Here is a 23299-nt window from a genome sequence, read left to right as displayed (position 1 = left end):
GCCGCGATGGTGCGAACAACGACGATACCGAAACATTCCAGAGAGTTGTATAGAATTTTAATACTGTCGTCATCGAGCAGCGACGGCGACAGAAACGGCGGCGGAAACGGCAAAGTTCCATCGTCGTGCGACGAGTCGTTGCGTTGCTCGTTGTTGTTCGTATTGGACGAACAAAACAACAATTTCACATTGTGGTCGAGCCGAACGTTTGTGACTTTACGATTGGTTGTCTCGGCGCGCATACTGCGCAAAATGAGCGAGGTCTGGCGCAGTATATAGATAACGAGAGACGGCGGTTGCACTTTGGAAAGAGTGATCGTTTCACGACCGTACGCCGCGTTATTTAACCCTTTGCACTCCGCTGTCGCCGTAGCGGCGACATGGTTGTTTTGCTGCCTCGGCACTTTAAGAAATTTTAAGTCCTAAAATTTATGTTTTTCTTTTATAATATAAGTTAGAATATGTTTTGTTATAAAATAGCTAAGAAATAAAAATTTTGTTTTATTGAAACGACTCTATTTTTCTTCTACATCATAAGTATGTACTTGGAACTAATAGCCTCTATGCATTACTAGGCTGGAGTGCAAAAGGTTAAGGAGGAATCGTCCACGTCAATCGTTTCTATTTTGAAAGGTAGAAACGCGAATAAACACGCGCGTATAGACGGTGTATTGATACTTTCGCCCGGATCGGATCGATACGAAAAGATGAAATTGAAACAAACGACGGAACTGTTCGTGTCTTGGGACGGATCTTTGTTGCAAACGAACGATAGAATATTCGCGGTGTTTCTCATGGCTCCGTCCGCGGCTTATTTTACCGTCGCCGTAAACGGCGCGTCTTCACGGTGTGGTCGTGTCGTGGTGAATCGACGATTCGCAATAAACAAAGATACGTCAATATATGAGAAAGATACGACGACGACGACAACGACGACGAGTGCGATTACTCGAATTCGACTACCCGACGCCAGCAGCATTGTCGTTTCTATGTGACGGATCTGCCAACCGCGAGGAAGGAAGTTCGCGACGTATCCGGTGGGGACAGAACCGCGTTTCGTTTGGCCGAATTCAAGCCTAAGTCCGATCGTCTTACGATTCCTTAGATGGCGAGATTTCAACAAATTTCGAGTGGACGCGTTCATAAAAGCGATCTCGGTTTTGCGAAGTGGCGATAAGGGCGTCGAGACGCTGAGTCATCATCGCGACGTCGAATCCTTTACATTGATCGCGAAAAAAGGAACGCGCCACAATGACGCCGCCGCCGCAACTTCGGTATTGCACCGTTGCCGCGCGGAGTCGATCCAAGGTCGCTCAAAACGAAAACTCCAAATGGAGAACTTTGACTCGCGTGGCAACGGGAGGGGGAAACATCGGCGAGTGCGAATGATTGTTGAGTTGAGCGAAGGAATCGTCTCTGCGAGAACTCGCCACGATTCTGAAACGCCGTGAAAATTATTCGAACGGATACCTGGCTGACATTTGGCGCACGATATCTGCGATAAACCCTCGGGCGATTCGCGACTTGCTGCGATACGACGAAGATAGTGCCGTTCGGGACGATGCTGGAAGAGGTGACGAAGCGAAGCGATCGATCAGTAACGACGGTCGATTGACCATGACCGAGCCGGAATACAGCGCGTTGCTGCGCTGGCGACGAAGATCGCGGACGAAGGGGACTTGTCCGCGCATCGCCGCGAGTTCTCCTTTGTGTTCTATATGTTATCTGTCACGGGTAAACGTTTGTCCGACGTAATGTCACTGAACGGCGATCAGTTGAAACAATTGGCCGAGCGCGGCGTTTGCGCGGTGAAGATTCGTAAAACCGGAGCCATAGGTCGCATCGAAATACACGAGATTCGTCCACCCGTCGTGAATTCTCTCGACGATAGCGGCGTCGTTTTCACGCTTCTCAAAAACGATTCCGCCGCAAGCGCTATCGTGCGAAAACGTTTGTTGACTTTTATTCAATGGTCCGACGACGATATTCTCAGTCTGCCCCTCGACGATTCGACCAGGCGCATTCCGCGATCGCGTGACGCAACGTTGAGAAAAATTTGGACGTGCGAATTCGGAATCGACAAATCGCGCGGGTTTAGCTTTCACGCGGTGCGCAGATAATATGCCGGTTACCGTTATCTGCAAGGCGAATCGGTGGAGCGAATCCGAGAGGCGTTGGGATTATTTCACGCAAAGACAGACCAATCGGTACGTCAATATTTGTCTGTTAGTGTTGCGCGAACAATGAGATTCAGGTTAACCAGCGACGGTCGAAAGATTCGCTCAATTCCGCAAAGGAACATTGTTTTCGCGACTGATGATTTAAGCACGAACACGACGAAGTTGTTGGACACGTTGATGCTGACACACATTGAGAAAGCGGCCGAGACTATACTGAATCTGAAGGGTTTGAGCGAGGAAGTGGAAGCGGTATCGACGTGGATATTGAACGCGGACAACGAAGTTACGAGTTTGATCGCGATAGAGTATAACGGTGATAACAACGACGAAGAGATTGGCACCGGTGAACGTTGACTTCGACGCTATGAGAGCGAACATTCATCGCGGAGTAGAAGCCGCTTGTGAGAGGAGTGCTTGACCGAACCTCTGTTGTACGGCGCGATTCCGAGCTTCACTTTTTGTCAGTATACCGTGTTTCGAGTATTTTACAAATTGTGCTTCTTCACCGACGACGATGTTCGAGCCTTTCAACGAGCGAACGATCTCTCGCATCCGGCAATGGTGAAGTCTGCGTTAGTGGAAAGCCTCGATGTGACGCGTTTTACCAAAGCTCGCGAACGCGCGCGCGCTTTCTGGGGCGTCGGGTACTACGCGCGATACGCGAAGGTGTTGCACTGCGTTCTCCGTCATACCACGGCATCATCGTCGAATTGAACCGAGGCCGTTTGGTGCGGTCTCGTGTTTGATCATACGCACGTTCTCGCCGTACAACTTGACGGGGATGACGGTGCGTTGGAATGGGTTCTTGCCGTCGTTCAGATCGACTCTCTTGAACGCCGCGACATTTTGATCGAAAAATTCAGTCAAAGAATCTTTCCTGCATATTGTATATATGCAGCAATATGTTCATGAAAGTGGACTTGGTCGAAATGAAAAAATTTCTAACGTCGACGACGTCGCACTTCGTTCTAACGTTTGTGCCTTTGTTCAATATCGAGCCTCGAAATTTCTCCGGTAGCTCTCGACCGATCTCGTCTCGCTCATATGCATACAAGCGATTGAATGCAAATATTCCAAGTTTCTGTCTTAATTTTGAATTCCGCGTTAATTGTTCCAAAAGTACACCGCCGCGTTGTTTTCCACAATATGACAGCAAATACGCGTCGTAGATCGGCCTAACACGAGAGCAACGAATACTTTCAAATTGTACTTTCTATATAATCTTTCGATAAAAGTATCGACAAAGGTACCACTAAACACAATGCACCTATTCGCACGAATGCTTCAAAAGCCGCGTGAAATTCTACATGATCGATCGCAGAGTCGTTATTATCATCGTTCTTGCGATAGTTTTTTTCCAGAAGAACGCGAACCCTGTCGAACAGAACAATCGTCAGATCGCACGTGGCGAGTTGTCTGTTTGTTGGAGTTTCGCGAAATGCGAAACTGTTTACCGGATTGTGTTTTGGGATTCTACACTCGACAGAGCAACAATCGTACGCGTTCAAATTGTGCAACACGCAAAACAACATATCCAACAAGTGCGTTCGCGGAGACAAGTGATTCCATATGAATTCGAATAAAAATTCGCGCGACAGAAGCATCTTTGGTGTTTTGTCCGGTTGAAGCATCGCTTCGTCGTCTGTTTTGATATAACGGATCGAACCGCGCGCGTCCGATGTCATTTATTCAAGTATCGTTGCGGCGAGGACGGCTGTGTTCAATGACGGATGTCGTCGATGCTGCGATGTTGGAACTTTCGACGATACGAATTAACGTTTCTACAATATCCACGGCTTGGCATTGAAATTCATTCCGATAATATAAGCGAAACACTTCGATAAGTTCGGACAGAGTTCGAATCGTACTCAATTTCAATTTCTCGTCGTCGTCGAAGCAAAATCTCATTGCACCGTTCTGCGCCATTTGTCTCGGAAATTTTCTAGGTTCTCGCCCGAATGCGCTTGGCGGACGATCCACTGGGTACGCCATCTACCAAGAGAATTATTCATCGTATCTTCAGTCATTGGAGATATATAAAAGCGCAGCGGAGCAATAGAGCGTTTGTATTACTTACGGGTGCAGTCGTATAGATACTGTCGTTTAGATACTGTCGTCTCTTCATTATCGCCACCAGAAGATTTATTTCATTCTAGAGCGATAAAAAGAAAAAATGAGCGCAAGCAGAGCTGTGGTACGATGACGACGCAGTTGTAGTGAGAAGAGAACGAGAAGACGACGACGAGAACGGTGGCAAGATAGAGAGAGAGAGAGAGAGAGAGGCGCGGTAAGAGCAATTACAACTAGTACTCGGAAACGGTGCGAGGTTCGTTTTATACATACCTACCATCGCTATTTACGCGTATATTTTTATTACATATAACACTTGTTACGGGAAGATGAACAAACAAATCGAACGGATGTGAAGTTTTGTTGGATTTGAAGCGTTTTATGGTCACTGTTCTATGGAAACGTTAGCTTTCGCCGGATTTTACCATATCGGTTCGAAGGATACAGCGCGCAGTTTTTTCTGCAAGACGATATTGAGCGAATGGTCGTCCGACGATTTACCGTTTGTCGAACACTTGCGTTGGTCGCTCAAATGCCAATACGCTATCAAGATTGCGAATCGCTGCGCTGTGCACGCGGACGATGGCAAGCACGCGACTCAAGTGGCTGACGCGACAAGCGACGACGCTTACAAAAATACGTTACCGACGAAACGATCGATCCTTCCGTTGAAAGAATTCGATCACTGGTCAGGTCGCATGCGAACTTTTGTGTGTTACGGCATCGGTGAAACCGCAGGCCTGGAATGATCGGATCAATTTGAACCCTGTATAGTGGCTAGGCTCGTTGAGCAAAGTTTCGTGAGAGACGGTTGCGATATGGTGTGTTTCAAATGCGGAATGACGTTTGAATTGTGCGATTTTCGAATCAGCGATATAATGAATATTCCCGCGTCCTCGCGTTGTGAGAGAAACGATCGAATGGGATCGATACACTTGAAACTGCTGTTTAGTAATTTTTCTTCTTTCTTCTTTTCGTTTTGGGGTCATTGTCGACGATAATTGCGTCTAGTGAAGAGTTGACGATCGTCACGGTTCATTTTCGCCGTTGTCTCGTTGCCGCGTCGACGGCGATGGCGGAGAAATGTGTTAGCGCTTCATTGGCATTTCATTCGCAAGACTCATCCGCTACAATTCGAAACGATTTTTTTACCAAACCGACGTAAAACGTACCAAGATTGTTTAATTTGTCTTCATGCACTCGATCGAACTCTGTAGTGAGAAGCGCACCTATCGCGAGATTAGAGTCAATTGATTCTTTTATCGCCGTTAGATCGTTTGTCAGTTCGTCGCCGCGTTCGCTGCACAAACATAAATTTTCGGCAAATACCACGATGTAGCCTATTCATTTTAAATTCGTCGGAGTGAAAAATCGTTTGTTCGTATTGTAAATCATTGTCAAAGATTGCGTCGTCTACATAATGTAAATCATGCGATCGAGAGGATTCTCCGACAAGTACGACATCATACCGAACATAATGTGTTCCATTCTCGGCTCGTCGTACGGTTCGCACGCGAGGCGCTATAATTTTTTGTTCATTATGGTATCGAACCATGTGGTGATATCGGCGTCGACGCCGACGAGCTCTACGAAACGTACGCACTCGTCAACGATATAGCGCGGTATTTTACATACCAAGTTCAATAAAGATACTAGCGCGATCAGTGCGGCACGTAAACGTTTGAATTCGCCTCTGTAAGAGGAAAAGCGCTCGTCTTTCACCATCATGTCGTCTTCGTCATATGGGGGAACGATAACATTGGTGCGACAATCTCCTCAATTGTAGACGACGATCAACAACAAAATCACACTGTCAATGAAGAAAATGAAAATTATCCATACGTACCTACGAAATTAACCATGTTCGAAAGTTCCATGGAGTATGTAAAATATTTATGGCCGTTTAAAACATTTGTTTCTTGCGTGTACAGCCGCGGCGCACCGGACGGTGGTGATGTCACGATTCAACGACGCCGTCGCGACACGAAAAACGATGACACTTGCTCATCATCGTCGTTGTCTTTATTGGCGTTGACGATTCGATTCCGAAAGAGACGCGGCGACTCACCACCGTTTGTCGCCGCCGCCGCGGAAGAAGCCGCGGTTGTTTCAACAGGAAAGAAGCGGCGGAAAAAAAGATCGACATCGTCGGTGATAACCGAAAAGCGGCGAAAAAAGTACCAGCGTCCGTCGAACGACGATGTCGTCTCAACAGCATGTCGTCCACCGCCGCTCTTCAGTAGCAGACGAACGTTAGCGATGGAACGTAACATCAGACGCGCGTTACCAAAAATTGCAATTTCGAGCATACGACGATACGACGACAAATCGACCTTCTCGGTTGCGATGACTAGAAAAAATTTGAATTTGTTTCGTTTTGACGTAGAGACGGACGTCGTCAAATCGGACAGAACGGAACCGGATGAGAGTCAATACACCAACACCGCGGCGATAATGCGATTGATTTCCGTCGTAATGCAAGATATTCAGTAGCGCAATCTGAATGCAAAACACAGCGCACTGCATAACAACAATAACAACAATGAAAGCAGCTGCGTAGTTCCATCTGTCGGTAGCCTGGATGATAGAGCCGGTAACAGAGCGGTCGAGAGCGTTCTACGATCGATGGAGAAAAGGAACGAGACCGTTGAAAGTTCGATTCACATTGCTCTGAATAGCAGTTGTTCTCAGAGAAAAATTATAAAAATAGCTTGCAAATTGATCAGAGTTCACGGAGAATCGGACATGGTCTCGGATATCGCCGTCGCGTCGAACGAAGAAACTCTAAAATTTCTTAGAATTTTGTCCGTTACGCGAACGGACGTTATCGCGTATCTCGTTTTCGAATGACGACGTCTCGGAGATATGTTGTGCGAATTATGTCGTATGCCGAAGATGGTGCTCACTTCCGTGAAAACTGCTCTTCTATTGCGAAACACCGCCACCAAATCGACCGTGGTATAAAGCTCGCAACACGCGACAGAGAATCCGACGATCGTCGCTTGTCGTACGTTTCGAATTTGTACTGTATCACGCTTTTCACGCCTCCGATCGTACGTTCGACGAAAGACGTTTCGGTACGCGTTATAGACACATGCTCGCTTTATTGTTTGTTCTGGCTAATGTAAATGCGCGTTTGATTCTGGAAAATCGCGGAAGAAACGCATATCTGTCTCTGAACATGCAGAGTCTCGGTAAGGCGTATCACAATGCGGGCATGCACATCTTTTCGGAAAATAGTATTAAACAGGTGATAAAACTCTCGCACAACGATGATTACAAATATCACACCAATGGTTTGTTGGTCAATCGATCGTTGGATAGGGTTTCGCGCGTGAGCATACACGAGAGTTACAGGGTCTGTCCAGAAAGTAATGTCATTGAGTCGATTAAAAAAAATGTATTGAACTTTTCGTTACAACACATCAAAATTCTTCAAAATAGGCTCCTCCTGCGTTGACACATCGGCTCCAGCAAGTTTTCCAGGCATCGAATGCGCCACGGTAGGCCTCCTCCGTAATGTCCTTTAAAGCTGCAGTGCAAGCTGCTTGGATCCCCTCAATGGTCTCGAAATGCTTTTCTTTCATGGGTCCTTTCAGACGTGGGAACAGAAAGAAGTCGGAGGGAGCGACGTCCGGACAGTACGGAGGCTGGGGAATCGTTGGCACTTCTGCTTTAGCCAGGTAGTTAGTTACGAGGAAGAAGCTGATGGTCGACGCGTTGCCGTGATGCAATTTCCAGTTCTTTGCGATGTCCGGCTGGACGCGTTGAACCCTGCGTTTCAGTCTCTTCAGCACTCCGACGTAAAATTTAGCGTTCACAGTTGTACCAGGTGGTACAAACTCGGGATGGACCAGTATTTTGATATCAAAAAACACAACGAGCATCATCTTGATTTTGGATCTGTTCATTCCGGCTTTCTTGTGGCGAAGGGACGACGACGTGTGCTACTCTGATGATTGTCTTTTCGTCTCCGGGTTGTACTCAAATACCCAAGATTCGTCATCAGTAATGACGTTGTTCAAAAACTCGGGATCACTTTCGCACATATCCAAATTTTCTCGGCACGTTTTAACGCGGCGCAATTTTTGTTCATCGGTGAACACTTTTGGGACCATCTTTGCGCACATCTTCCGCATGTTCAAATTGTTCCTAATGATCTCATGAACAATAGTTTTCGGAATGTCTAATAACTGTGACAGTAAACGGACATTTAATCGTCGGTCTGTGTTCAAAAGTTCTTTCACTCGCGTCACATTGTCGTCCGTGGTGCTCGTCGATGGCCGTCCGGCGCGGGTTTCGTCGTCGACCTCTTCCCGGCCTTCCAAAAAAACCTTGTGCCACCGGAACACTTGCTGATCCGGCAGGACATTTTCTTTAAAAGCTGTCTTGATCATTGGAAGAGTTTCCGCCGCGGTCTTGCCAAGTTTAACGCAAAACTTGATCGCCATCCTTTGTTCTAACGAGCGCTGCATTTTTACTTGCACGAGGTCACAAAACGACTTCCACTGAAAAGCATGTCCTTATTATGCGGCTGGCGGGAGAAAACTGAGTGACTCAACATTCGTTAGCTGACTTCTCCATCTACAATTCTCAATTTATCCGAGAGCGCTCTGACGGTCAGTCGCGTAAAAAAAAATCACTGACATTACTTTCCGGACAAACCCTGTATAACGAGATCGCTCGGAATATTGTCATTTGCTTTCGAAACTCTTGCGGCATTATATCTACCGAAAAGTCCTTCGCACGCAACAGGAGAATAAGGAATTATGTCCTATCCGAGAAACGTTCTAGGACGTTAATCAAGAGGAGAAATGAACGTGTGTCCGTACCAACGGCGACAAAATATAGACACGAAGGATACGCTGACGTGATCGTCGAAGACAGACTCGTCTCACCTTGAGCGCACAAATGTGTAATTGATCGTAATAAAAAAAATTACGATATCGAGATCAGAATGTCTTTGACAAAAGCGGTAAAGTTTCATGAAGATTGCAGTAGAGAAATTCCACTCATGTTGATACCTCACGAAAATGTCGCAGCTCCTCGTAGATCGAAATCACTGACGATCGATATCGACAATAGAGGAACGGCGAAAGAAGAGGAAACGCGCTCTCGCTCATTTTCGCGACGCTCGCAGCATTCGCTGCGAACTCGCTCCAAATCAGCATGTCGGAAAAAACGCCGCCGCCGCGTGATATTAGTAGTGTAAACAAAAAAATAAAAAAATATTCAAAAATGTATAATCCTAAATATTAACAATAACATTTGTTACAAATCAAATGCAAGAAAAAAACGTCGGTCACAATAATGAATTTTTACTTGTAATCGGAAACGTAGAAAGAAATACGGGCATTGCACGGAGCAATCGCCGTTGTATCGCAATTCGTGTTGAATGTGAACAAAAAAAATGTAAGAATATTTTCTCTTCGCAACTGCAAATTGTTTTCTTTAAAGTGTTTCTAGATCCTATCGCGACGAAGAAATATAGAGGACAGTACCGATAGACACCACACTTTGTGTTTGACAGCAGTCGAGAACATTGATTCGAACCATACAAAGTCTTGTGAAGTTCATGGACCAATTTTTTCTTGGAGTTTTCTATTCAGAAGAAAAATATAATGTGAATGGAGTCCCAAAGCAAATTATTGTGCTTTACAGAGTTAATGGTAATTTATTCGAGCGCGCGTCTTTTTCAACACGTCGATCGTAGGTCGCAACCGCTGTTCACAAATTGCAACGGTGGCACGCATGCTTTTTGAACGACGATATCGAGAATGAGTTTCACGTCGCTAAACGGTAACCAATTCCAAATTTTTTCGTTCATATGTGACGTGGCCAAGCGAACGTGTTCATTTTCGTCGATTCTTTCGGCACTGGCGAAATTTTCGAAATGACGAGAAAGATACCGGGCGCAATCCCATCCGGGAGTAGTCAATTCGTTCGCCTTGAACAAATCGAGTGAGCGAATCGTGATTGTTCGCTGTTCACATTTGGAATTTCACATCACAAATTCACAGGAGGGTGGTGACATTTGACGTAATCGTGAAGCATCGTGTCGATCATTCTGCTTGTCGTATCGGATCGCTGAGATTTTTTTCTCGAAACAATCGTATCCGCTGAGACATTTTTCTCGAAACAATCGAAATCTATCAATGTGTTTTTGCAATCTCTTCAACACAACGTTAAATTTTTTCACATCTTGACAGAAATCGCTCGCTTCCATGTCGACGATGAAAAGTTTTTGTAAGAAAAACGACACAAATTAATTTTGGATAAAGAGAACCTTAATTTCAAATTTACCTTCTGTTTTATGGACATGTTGCATCTGCGCAAACGATTCGGTCCGCGGCGAACTTTTTGCTCGTAATCCGAATAATATCGTATTTGGTGCTTGACAAGATTCCTAGCGAGTCAGAGGTAGAATCCACCCGGATCCTCTGCCGCCAAGGATCCCATTCCACGAGGATCTTATCGGTGGAAAGAGCGGATTATATATTCCTCACAGCGTACAGCGGGTGGAAGCAGCGCGAAGATTGGCCGAAGCGTCGGGGCACGGCGGCAATTCCGGTAGGCTCGTTGCACGCGAGACGCGTTCCGTGGAAACAACAACGTTATCGGGGGGAGGGTGTTTGCACATTTCGCGCGCGTGCGTCGTGATGACGAAGGAGGGGAAAATTAAATGGGTCGTTAATCGATGCGCGGGACGTAGCACAAAATGGGGTCTACCGAAATTGAGCGCACTACATTACGCGCAACGTAATTAACGTTCGAACGTAATTCTTTGTTTATTTTAAACAAACGCTCGTTCTTGCGGACCATCTTGTGCAGACGTCGAGCGCGACCGTGCTCGAACAACGGCGAACGCTCCGTGAGAACGCCATCGGAACGAGATGAAATTATTTTTCTGAAGCGCAGGGTGGTTTGAATGAACTTACGCCGCCGCGTCGTCGTTTCGAAATGTGCAAGTATTCGTATTATTCATCCTACGCCCGACGTTTCGCGTCGTTCGAATGATGGCCCAAAAACTCGGTATGGTTGTCATCGAACAATAGTGGTGGCGGAGGTGACATCCATAGTGGTCTCGCTGTCACGGGCGACGGTGGTACCGTTATCGTGCTACAGAATCATAACATGGCGGCTGCTGGTTTCTTCTTCATCGGTTATTCCGACATCGTGGTGTGTCACGAGTGCGGACTCGTGTTGGGCCGTTGGCGAAAACGTCGTGACGACAAGTGATCCGAGCAACCGCCACCGTCACCAGAAACGGTTGCTTCCTTCGAGATAATCATCGCACCGCGCACAGAGCATTGATTTTGGCGCATGGATTGTCCGAATTTCTTTTACTACGAGTACAGCTGCACGAGCGTCCTCAATTCATCTTCGTTTGCGTCTTACGAGCCCGTCACGAGAATTATCAAACCGTGTCGAGATAGACTTCGAGTTTCTCGCACCTTCCTTGACGATTGTACGGCGGGCGCAAAACGTGACGCTGATACTTTGAAAGCTTTCGCCAAGTCCTGCGGCGATGTGATCGAACGCACCAAGAAAGTCATTGCGAGCGAATAAAAGATTACTGGATCGAATCAATGCCGACATTGAGACGGCGAGATTCGTTAGTTCGGATTCGGAACACACTTGCGTTCGAGAACGAGTTCGAGAATGAGTGAGCGAATTGCAGCGCGCGAACGATAATTTGACGGTGTTGAGATTCTACAACGACAACGGCAGCAGTGGAAGAAGCGACGGCGACGGAGGAGGAGAAACCGCCGCAGTCGACAATAGCTTCGACGTCGATGCGGACAACACCGAGGACCGCGAACGTTGCGTCGTTTGTTTAACGCGAGCTTCTAGCGTTCTTTATTTGCAGTGTCGTTATTTGAATTCCTGCGTGCCTTGTTCTAAGAAACTATCCATTTGTCCGGTTTGTCGAGCTCCTCTTTGGATGTGCGTGAAAATTCATCGTTGATACATCGAACGGAGAAAAGGAAACAACGCGAGCGAGGAAGGCGCGGCAGGCAGTTATCGTTCTCATGGCTCGCGATGACAATTGCTCGATTACTCATTCGAAACATCCGATAACGCAACACCGGTTTCTGCGCAACGACGACCGGATGTGGCGGGCTGGGAACGTTGGAGAGGAAACGGCGGTGGAAAGAAAGAGAAAAGAACGAACGTCGTATCGTCGGAAAAATTATAGTTTTTTTACAACGAAAAAAGGCGTGGCATGTACATAAATTTGTTTCCACAAGTGCTTTGCGCGCGCCGTCCCATCGCGAACGACGCATGCCCGCATTCATTTATCATTGCTTTGACATCAGAAGCGACAGCACGTGATCGCAATATAAATTCCGGAACGAGCGAAGAATAAGAAGGGCCGCGCGTCGCGGCAGCTCGACGGCACCAGGCCTCGATCGCGAAACGCCGCCGCTCGAGTCACGCGCGGCTGAGCAGATGCATAAAAATATTAACGATATTTTGAACGGCGGTTGAATCTTTAGGCGTCATGTATACTGATTTGTTTTTGAGTTAAAAAATATAACATCATGCAATGTTCGTTGTATCGTAATAATGTCCTTGTGTACGAAAGTGAATAATAATTATTAAAAATATTTGCATAGTTATAAATTGTCAATAATCATACCTTTGGTGAAAATACACCTAATACACCATTATAGGTTATTATTTCTGTCAATTTTACGCGAACTTAACATAAAATTCACAATTGTACACATTATCTATTGCTGTTTTAGATATTACTTGCTATATTGCTTCGTGAACAGGCCATGCGTGCCAGCAACAATTTTTTACGTAACAATTTCGAGTTATAACGAATTGTGGAATCTCTGTCACGATCATAGAGTCAACAGCTATTAATTCGCATGGTTACGTACAATCAAGAGGTTTATTTATCGATATTGGATTAATTGGTAATTTTTTATCACATAGTACGTGTTATCCCGGACCTGATATGGAAGAACGGCCGTGCGTCGTTCTCAATAGTACGTTCAGATTGCTCTGATCGTCTTGAGTCGAAAATGTTCTCTATGTGCAATATCGATCCGGATGTAATATACGCACAAAACGTTGCAAAGGTTTGATGTACGAGGGCAGTCCGATAAGTACTTAGCCTACAAAAGAAAAACGAAAATTTTGGAAAAGTGGCGATTTATTTCTCAACATAGTCTCCTTTTAGCTCGATACACTTGACTCAAATTTCTGCCCGGCAAGTGACTTTTTCAAGCTTGGAAACAAAAAAAGTCGCACGGGGCCAAATCTGGAGAATACGGTGGATGGGGCAGCAGTTCGTAGTCCAATTCGACCAATTTGGCCGAATGAGGAGGTCATCGCCGCCACGGAGGCCTACTTTGCAGACTTCGAGAAAACGTATTTTTCAGATGGGTTAAAGAAGTTGGAGCATCGCTGGGTCAAGTGTATCGAGCTAAAAGGAGACTATGTTGAGAAATAAATCGCCACTTTTCCAAAATTTTCGTTTTTCTTTTGTAGGCTAAATACTTATCGGACTGCCCTCGTACAAGGACAAGTGAACCAATTCTTCATCATAACGTGGATATCTGTTTGTACCATAAACCAAAGAAAATAACAATCATCTTTCTGTGCAAGCCCTTCTATAATAAATACCGGTGGATTCACTCAGAAAGCTTCGCACGTATCTTTCTGTTTTCAATTTTTTTCCAAGTGCCTGCAATTATGATTTCCGTTTTATTGAGCAGCATCAAACGGATAATATGATGAGTACTTATGTTTGATCTTAACCCTTTTACTACATGGGCTGAAAAGTCCGGGGATTTTTCAGTAGGTGGCGCCACTAGAAAATGAACATGATTTATTTCCAGAGGTTCATCTGTCACTAGTTTATGTGTGAAGTTTCATGACATTTCGTTCATTCGTTTACAAGCTACAGTCGTTTAAATGTCGCTTCGTTAAAAAATGGAAAAACAGGAATATCGCATATTGATCAAACATTGTTTTTTGATGGGAAAAACCCCTGAACATTCAGTGAAATGGTTGAAGAAATGTTATCCCATATCTGCTCCTTCGAGAACAACAGTTTATCGATGGTTTAGTGAATTTAAAATGGGTCGTACAAGCACCGAAGACGCACCTCGCTCTGGAAGACCAAAAGAGGCTACGAATGCGGAAATCGTAAAGCAAGTGCATCGAATCGTTTTGAGTGATCGTAAAGTGAAGTTGCGCGAGTTAGCTGAGGCCGTTGGTATCTCAAAAGAACGGGTGGGATACATTTTGCGCGATGTTTTGAATATGAAAGAGCTATCTGCACGATGGGTGCCGCGTTTGCTGGTCGTCGACCAAAAACAGCAGCGCGTTGATGATTCAACGGCCGGTTTGGCGTTGTTGCAGCGTAATCGAGCGGACTTTTTTCGACGTTTTGTGACAATGGATGAAACGTGGATCCATTACCATACGCCTGAGTCCAATAGGCAGTTTGCAGAGTGGCTGAAAAGCCACGAAAGCCGACCAAAGCGGCCAAAAGACCAACGCTCTGCCGGGAAGGTTTTAGCCTCCGTTTTGTGAGATGCGCATGGCATAATCTTCATCGATTACTTGCAGAAGGGAAGAACAGTTACGGGAGAGTATTATGCAGCGTTATTGGACAAACTGAACGACGGAATAAAGAAAAAACGGCCCCATATGGCGAAGAAAACAGTTCTGTACCATCACGATAACGCATCATCACACATGTCCTTGAAAGCGATGGCCAAATTGGACCAATTACGATACGAATTGGTTGCTCACCCGCCGTATTCGCCAGATTTGGCCCCCAGCGATTATTATTTGTTCCCAAACCTCAAGCGGTAGCTCCAGGGAAAGAGACTCACATACGAAGGCGGTTCAATAAGTACCCATGTTAGAAATGAAGACACCATTTTTCCCAAAAATTTTTTTTTATTTTTCAACATAGTCCCCTTTTAGAAAGATACACTTCTCCCAACGTTCCTGCCATTTCTTTAACCCCTCCAAAAAATAGGANAACGGCCCCATATGGCGAAGAAAACAGTTCTGTACCATCACGATAACGCATCATCACACATGTCCTTGAAAGCGATGGCCAAATTGGACCAATTACGATACGAATTGGTTGCTCACCCGCCGTATTCGCCAGATTTGGCCCCCAGCGATTATTATTTGTTCCCAAACCTCAAGCGGTAGCTCCAGGGAAAGAGACTCACATACGAAGGCGGTTCAATAAGTACCCATGTTAGAAATGAAGACACCATTTTTCCCAAAAATTTTTTTTTATTTTTCAACATAGTCCCCTTTTAGAAAGATACACTTCTCCCAACGTTCCTGCCATTTCTTTAACCCCTCCAAAAAATAGGATTGTCGAACTCTCCAAAATACGCCTCTGTCTCGGCGATGACTTCCTCGTTTGAGCTAAATTTTTTTCCCGCGAGCCATTTCTTCATGTTAGGGAACAAGAAAAAGTCGCAGGGAGTTAGATCGGGTGAATACGGGGGATTTGGCAGCAATTGATAACGCAATTCATGCAGTTTGGCCGCATCCGCTTGTTGTCCACCGTGAGCAATCGCGGCACCCATCGGGCCGACAATTTTTTCATCGCCAACTTATCATGTAAAATATTAATTGCCGTTCCGGTCGACACACCTACGGCCTTTGCTACTTCGCGCACTTTCGTTTGTCGATCAGCGAGAATCATGTCGTGGACTTTTTGAATGTTTTCCTCGGTAACCACGTCTGCCGGGCGTCCTGGTCGCTCCTCATCAAAAACGGATGTTCGCCTACGTTTAAATTCGTTGAACCAATATCTAACTGTGGTCATAGATGGCGAAGTGTCCCCATAAACAGCATCCAACTTTGCTTTTATCTCCTCGCATTTTTTCCCATCCAAAATCAAAAAGCGAATTACCGAACGATACTGCTCTTTTTCCATCTTAACAAAAATCACGAAACACGTTTTACTCGAATGGCTGCCAAATCCAAACTAATCTATCAATCAGTCTGCAATTTGTTTTGCCGTCGTTTGATAGATGACAGCACACCATGATAACACCAACTTCCCTCAGGAACGCCCTCTGTCGTCTAACTCGGGTACTTATTGAACCGCCCTCGTAGTATGAAGAAGTCATCGCGGAAACCGAGGCGTATTTCGAAGGCTTGGACATTTCGTACTACAGAAAGGGCACAGAAATGTTGGAAAATCGCTATACCAATTGTATCGCACTCGAAGACAACTATGTTGAGGAATAAATATAACTTTGCCCAAAAAATGCTTGTTTTCATTAAAAAACCCGAGACTTTTCAGCCCATGTAATAGTGCCGAACGACGATATATCGTCGTTTGCAACACTTGCAAAAAGTGCCAACGACGATATATCGTCGCGTATCCGAGGGCGTTTTACTATTTGCATTGCAAGAAAGCTCTATCTCAAAATAAATTTATAAAACGTTATAAACGGTCTAATTCATTGCAAAAGAATTAAAAAAATTTCATTGCAAAAAAATTAAAAAAATTGTTTTTGGGTTTAACTTTTTGTTATATTCTATGCTGGTTGGTGCCGAGGCTCTGTATACGCTGGAGCGATAAGGTAGAAACTCGACATGGGACAGTTTCGTTCTCAGGTCCGATATTAGTTATTTTATTAAAAATGATTGAAAATGTAATACTTATACTTCGTACTATGTGATCTACATAAAACTGTGATCAAACGATGATTATTTTTATGTGCAAATATTGTTTATAGAAGAGAAACTTGTCTCTATGTTTTTCATCATGTTTTATATTGATGTTATTCCTATGATTTTCGACAAATATTGAAATACAATTGGCATTACTTTATTTTTTCTTTATTTAATAATATGCTGCTTTTTGAATTTTGTAAATATCATTTTTAGTTTGTATTTTATGAGCTTCTTCCCAAACCTTAGCAAATTCGTCAAATTGGCTCGATATTTTTCGCATAGGTACGATATTTTTGCTAGGCACTAAAAGGGTTAATGAATTCCAAGTATTATTGTTGTTTGTTAAGATGTCATAATTATTTGATCTCGTCTCGACGTTGTGATGTTCTGTGATAATACTATCGTCATCGTCACTGCTTTCGTTGAATTCCATTTGAGGAAAAAAGGTGGAGTTAATCAAGATCGACAGCACTCTATATATCTCGGTTTTTTGAACTCAAATCACACAGATGGCTCCAAACGATGAACGGAATTGATGGTGATGCAAATCGACGCGCGGAGTTGAGACATCAATTAAATCAACGACAAGAACGATTGAATAGACAAGAAGTTATTTCTGAACTTCCGTATGACATGAGATACAGCGGAAATTTCAATCGCAATATCAATACGGAGCCAAAAATTTACGGAAATCCCAACGATATTGGAGAAACCAGCGGCGGCCATGTAATGATTTTGTCGCGCGATAACGGTACCACCGTCGTCCGTGACAGCGAGACCGCTGTGGTTGTCACCTTCGTCGTCACCGTCGTTCGATGACAACCATACCGAGTTTTGGGCCATTATTCGAACGACGCAAAACGTCGGGCGTATGATGAATAATACCAATACTTGCACATTTCGAAACGACGACGCGGCGACGTGCATTCATTTGAACCATGAACATAATGTATAATATATGTATGCGTATTTATTAGGATTTTACAAAAGTTCTGTAAGTTTATGTTAATCACAACTGTCAATCACAAATTTGAGACCAAGACCACCAAAGACTAATAGAAAATCAATTTAAATGAGCGGGATTGCCGAAAGAACGAGATTAAAATGGGAATATTTGGGTTCGGATCACTGCGGGACAAATTTGCCGACGTGGTGATAGATCCGGTGTTTTCGGTCATAGATCCGATAGTCGACTGTCCTGTTCGTACGTGGCGTGCATTAAGGTTACTTCAATTGTTGTTCGGACTGTGCGAAACTGTACCAACGAAAATGAATTTGCGCGCGTGTTTTGTTGCAATCTCGCGGCTACGAAAACGGTGCGTTTTCTTCGAAGGAATCCGACGCTGGCTCTCTGTTACACTTTGGACAACCGATCACTTCGCGGCAAACTCATATACAACGGATGATGGACGCGCGGTCGGCCATACACCGATTGATGAGTTTGTGCAACGGGGAAGATGGTCGTAACGTAGAGTCGGTAGTAACGATCAATAACAGACGTGCATGAAGATATCGCAAGTGGTCCATTTTGTTCGTCGAGTCATTATTTCGAGAGAATTCGCTCTCGTCAAGCACAATGCCGACTGTACCTGTTGCGAAGACGAATCATCGCGTGAATCGTATCCGCTGGTGCGTGTAATCCGTTGCGGCGGTGGCGGCAACGATGATTCGCGAAGAATGATAAACACCATGGGTGTCGTGAAGTTCGATTACAACGAGGGCGAAGAGCAGATAAAAGCGTTGAACTGGTTCAGCGAATTCATAACGTGGGTCGTTTGGCAATGGCGCAAGATAACGATGTATTCGTATATGTTCTCTCGAAACAATCCTCGTCGCGAGATCGTCGTTATTTGGTCTACCACTAGAACAACGACAGCGTCGATGCTGGGTGTTTTTATTGTGGTTGTCTGTATGCTTCGGCAATGATTTCGCCCACGGTCTGTTGGGTCGTTTCGTAGAATACGTGAACAGATGTTACTCTTTGTTGGAAAAAGCGTTCCACAGGTACGACACACCGCTGCCGCTGTCGAATATTCTGGATGACGAGGAAGATACAAATTCGATATCTGAGGCGTTCGTTCAATTGCAACAAGTGCTCAAATTCGACGCTGTCGGCGATCGCGATGAAGTCACGCAACGCGCGGCGACAATAGCAGCGGCCGACGGTGGTGACGCCACGGTGGAACGATTACGTCGCACTAGCGAACGCTTGTGGTTCTTATGTCACGTGTGAAGCTTTTTCTACGCTTTGGAACTACCGGAGAAATTCAGCGGCGATCAAAGATTCACCCATTGTCGCGCGCTGTGCATCAACGAATATTTCGTCGTAAGCCGTTTCTAACTCTGGAAGCGTTTCTGCGCATTCCAGAGATTCGCATTCCCGAACACATAAGCGAGATATTACGCCGTGGAATAGATTCGAGATTGTTCATTGACTCCGTCATGCGATCGGCGCTCGTACCGTACATCTTTAGACCACGCTATTTATTTACACTCTTGTTGTTTATGCGCGGCTATTGCTTATGATAGCGCTGCATCAAGCTTGTCTGCGCTTGGATTCGGTGAGATTGCATGACGATCGAGTCTTTTACCCCAGGTTGGAGAGCACAATATGGTCGCGGCCGACCATTTCTTCGTTGGCTCAATGAATACGATTGACGAATGGTGGGGAGCAAATGGCGACGGCAACAAAGATATATGGCGGGACTCTCGCAAAGATATGGATGACAGTGACGACGACGGTGAATCGAGAGAGAGAGGTTTGGCCGACAGAAACAGAAATGTTCGATTCGATGTTTTCTCAGGAACCATCGTTTCGCGACTGCTGTGATGACTGGGAACGACGACGCGGCGGCGGCGGTGGCTGTGCAGCCACGCAACTGTTTTCAGGAAGACGATTTGTTAATTTGAATTCAACGTTTATCCGACGTTGAAATAAAGCATTTGTACGAATTATTAGTATCGTACGATCGGCATCGACAACGCGACGAAGAACCCATTGATGATGCTTCGCGGCAAAGAAGAAGGAGGAGGAATGTGATTTGAAGGCGACGAATGTGCCGATGAAAAAGCCGTGATTCGCGCCGGTACGTATCTCGGTGACGTCGCGGCTCGCGAACGAAACTTAGAATCTAGAACGACTGCTACGATCGCTATGACCGCCGTTTCTTACGCCGTGGACCACGCGTTGCCTACGTGGAATTCTGTGAGCGTTCGCGTTATCATCAGCGAATAGCGCGAGCAGCGAAGATTGTCTGCGACGCGACGTGCTCACTCTCGGTAGAGCAATACACGACGCGTTGCAAATTTGGATCAGTGCGAACTTGCACGATGTCGAGCGCCGGGTTACTCGAGCCGTGATAACGGAGACCGTCGGAGACTTACTGCGCTTGCGTGCGTTGCGACAATCCGAACGAAACTATCGAACGTTTGGTCTATTCGTGTGTGACGTTCGATTAACATCAAACATTCGCCGCGCGAATACAACGATCACTGTCATCGTCAGCGCGAGGGTGGCGGCGGTGCTTCGTCGGATGAAAGTATTTTTTGCACGATGACTCCCTTCATTTTGGATTTCGCGACGGCCGGCGCGCGTCGAGCTATGGGTAAAAATTCGTTCTACCTGTTTTTCCTATCTTTTCGTTTTTTCCGAAACAGCGTGTTGTAAGTATAACGATGAAACATGTCGATGGCCATAAACAAAGCACAACCTCAAATTACGAAACGTCACTTTGCGCAACTCTTCATTCTGGTGAATGAAATACCGAAATCAAAATGGTCAACGTCCACACCCAAGTGACGCTGACACATCAAGACTACCCACCTTTGGTTGAGACATTGGAAGAGGATAAAATGGACGTGAAACCGAGGCGACGGGCGACTCTAGGCTCTCAGCTCTCGGGGACTGACACGCTGTCGGTCATACTAGAAATATTATATCAGGCGGAAAACATAATAAAGACAAGTTCATTTTTAAAAGAGAGATAATTTATTGTTATTAAGTATCACCATCGCCTTCCGATCTACCACGCTGTGACGGGCACCCTCACACTACTCGTGTCGACCCGACGTCACGCAACAAGCGTAAAAAAAAAGAGAAAGTTCCGATTGTTCTGTTTGACTGAAAAATACGGAAAGCTTTTTTTCTTCGGTTTAGTGTCGTGCACAATAGAGAGTGACCTTGCATCTCATTGGTCAAGAAATTAAGTTACGACCTATCACAGCCCAAAAGTTCATCCTTACCAATTTTATTCTAGTCTATACCAGGTGTAGAAGTATGAAACCGGAATTTCCCTATAGATGGTGCTAGCCATCAGTTTAGGGACCGTAAGACCGCTTCTGCAGCGCCATCATCTCCCTCTAACAGCTGACGAAGATTTTCAACACACAACAACCCAAGTTCCATACACCGGTATATTTTTCTATAACTTTAAACATGTCGAGTTTTGTGCCTACAAGCTACGATTTGCGGACAGCATTCGTTTCTTGTTATCATTTGAAGAAAACTGCTGCAGAATCGCATCGAATGCTTGTGGAAGCTTGAACATGCTTTTGGTAAAACACAGTGTTTCGAGTGGTTCAAAAAATCCAAAAGTGGTGATTTTGAAGTGAGAAACGAAGAGCGTGGGAAACCACCGAAAAAGTTCGCAGACAACGAATTGCAAGCCTTATTGGATGAAGATGATACTCAAACTCAACAAGAACTCGCAGATGAATTGAATGTGACCCAGAAAGCTGTCTCAATTTGTTTGAAAGCCATGGGAAAGATTCAGAAAATGGGAAAATGGGTTCCGCATGAACTGAATGAAAGACAGCAAGAAAATCGAAAAACCACTTGTGAAATGCTGCTCGACAGATACAAAAGAAAGTCCATCGTATCATGACAGGTGATAAAAAATGGATATATTTTGAGAATCCTAAGCGTCAGAAATCATGAGTGAATCCAGGCGAACCATCGACATCCACTGTAATCGCTTTGGAAAGAAAACAATGCTCTGTGTTTGGTGGGATCAGAAGGGTGTAATCTATTATGAGCTGCTAAAATCTGGTGAAACCGTTAACACTGATCGCTACCAACAGCAAATGATCGATTTAAATCGAGCATTATGTAAAAAACGACCGTAATATGGAAAAAGGCAACACAAAGTCATTTTGCTCCATGATACTGCCCCATCACACACAGCAAAACGGGTCAGGGAAACGATCGAGGCCTTCAGTTGGGAAATACTAACGCGTGCGGCTTATTCTCTAGACTTGGCTCCGTCCGATTATCATCTATTCGCATCAATGGGATACGCTCTCGCTGAACAACGCTTCAATTCGTATGAAAATGTACTAAAATGGCTCGATAGCTGGTTCGCTTCAAAAGAAGAAATTTTTTTAGCGTGGCATTCATAAACTGCCGGAGAGGTGGGAAAAATGTATAAATAGCAATGGACATTATCTTGAATAAAATATTTTTTATTATTTTCAAACAACAAACGTGTAATTTTTACAAAAAAATTCCGGTTTCATACTCCTACACTTGGTATAAGGGTCTTGCGACGAAAACAGGAGAGTTCCAGGTCGTTAAGTGCGAAACACCAGTTCGAAACAGTACGTCGAAGATGTCCGCAATCAATAATCTCCCAAATTTCAACGAGCGTGCGCAGATAAAAGTATTAATTCTCGACGATGCATACGTTGGAAAGATATCCATTGCAAGGAAATTCATGTGGGATACGTGCAAAAATGAGCCTGTAAGCGAAGGAATTAATTTTATGCGCAGGTCTATACACATCAACAATAAGTTGTACAAATTGAACCTGTTTGACACCGTCGCCGTTGAGGAATTTGTAGTATCACCGTCCGAGTATCAGGACAGCGATATATGTTTTCTAACGCAATAGATGATCGGAACAGTTTCCAAAACTTGGAGTACTGGATACGCAAATTTAAGAAAAAAGCGGACATTACAAATGCTGATACGTTCCCCTTTATCGTCGTTGGCAACAAGCAGGACATCTCCGAGAGCGACAGATTAATTTCAAGAAAAGAAACAGATGATTGGTGCCGGGAAAATAATCTTTGGCACTTGGAAACATCGACCAAAGAGAACAAACATCGACCGAATATTTGCGGTAGGGATGGCCATGTACGAGCGTCGACCAGCTGAATCAAGACAGTCAAATGAAACTCCCAGTTGCATCATTAGGAATGCTGATGTTCACTTGAGAATAATGTAATGGGGTTCGCATCTCAAAAACTATGGCGAAGAGATGGATAGGCGAAGAGGAAAATCCTTAAATGGAACACTTTTCAGAGCCATTATTTGTCTGTGAAATAAATTAAAATTTTTTGTGAAATAAATCAAACAAATTGTTTAT

The 23299-nt window shown here is 44.8% G+C and overlaps 2 protein-coding genes across 2 annotated transcripts; one reads left to right on the top strand and one right to left on the bottom strand.

Annotated features, from left to right (window-relative positions):
- Positions 1-8197: 8197 nt before the first annotated feature.
- On the bottom strand, positions 8198-8701 carry LOC106748048 (putative uncharacterized protein FLJ37770). Its single transcript, XM_014626234.1, has one exon. The coding sequence runs from the start codon at positions 8699-8701 to the stop codon at positions 8198-8200; it is 504 nt and encodes a 167-aa protein (XP_014481720.1).
- A 12007-nt stretch (positions 8702-20708) lies between these two features.
- LOC106748047 (ras-related protein RABG3a-like) lies at positions 20709-23088 on the top strand. The gene is made up of 3 exons (XM_014626233.1): positions 20709-20848; positions 22702-22785; positions 22836-23088. Exons 1-3 carry the CDS (start codon positions 20709-20711, stop codon positions 23086-23088), a joined length of 477 nt encoding a protein of 158 aa, XP_014481719.1.
- The last annotated feature ends 211 nt before the right edge of the window (positions 23089-23299 follow it).

The sequence above is a fragment of the Dinoponera quadriceps genome, unplaced genomic scaffold, assembly GCF_001313825.1.
Source record: "Dinoponera quadriceps isolate SergipeBrazil2010 unplaced genomic scaffold, ASM131382v1 scaffold2697, whole genome shotgun sequence".
In the NCBI taxonomy this organism is placed as follows: Eukaryota; Metazoa; Arthropoda; class Insecta; order Hymenoptera; family Formicidae; genus Dinoponera; species Dinoponera quadriceps.
Note: the sequence above shows the minus strand (reverse complement) of the source record. Positions and strands in the feature narration are given on the sequence as shown.

What these genes read in the sequence shown, in the direction of transcription:
- LOC106748048 (XM_014626234.1), bottom strand. Translation starts at nt 8,701, where the DNA reads ATGGCGATCAAGTTTTGCGTTAAACTTGGCAAGACCGCGGCGGAAACT.
- LOC106748047 (XM_014626233.1), top strand. Translation starts at nt 20,709, where the DNA reads ATGGTCAACGTCCACACCCAAGTGACGCTGACACATCAAGACTACCCA. An exon ending in CTCTCGGGGACTGACACGCT is followed by an intron (nt 20,849 to 22,701) that starts GTCGGTCATACT and finishes TTTTATGCGCAG; the next exon opens with GTCTATACACATCAACAATA. An exon ending in TTTGTAGTATCACCGTCCGA is followed by an intron (nt 22,786 to 22,835) that starts GTATCAGGACAG and finishes TGATCGGAACAG; the next exon opens with TTTCCAAAACTTGGAGTACT.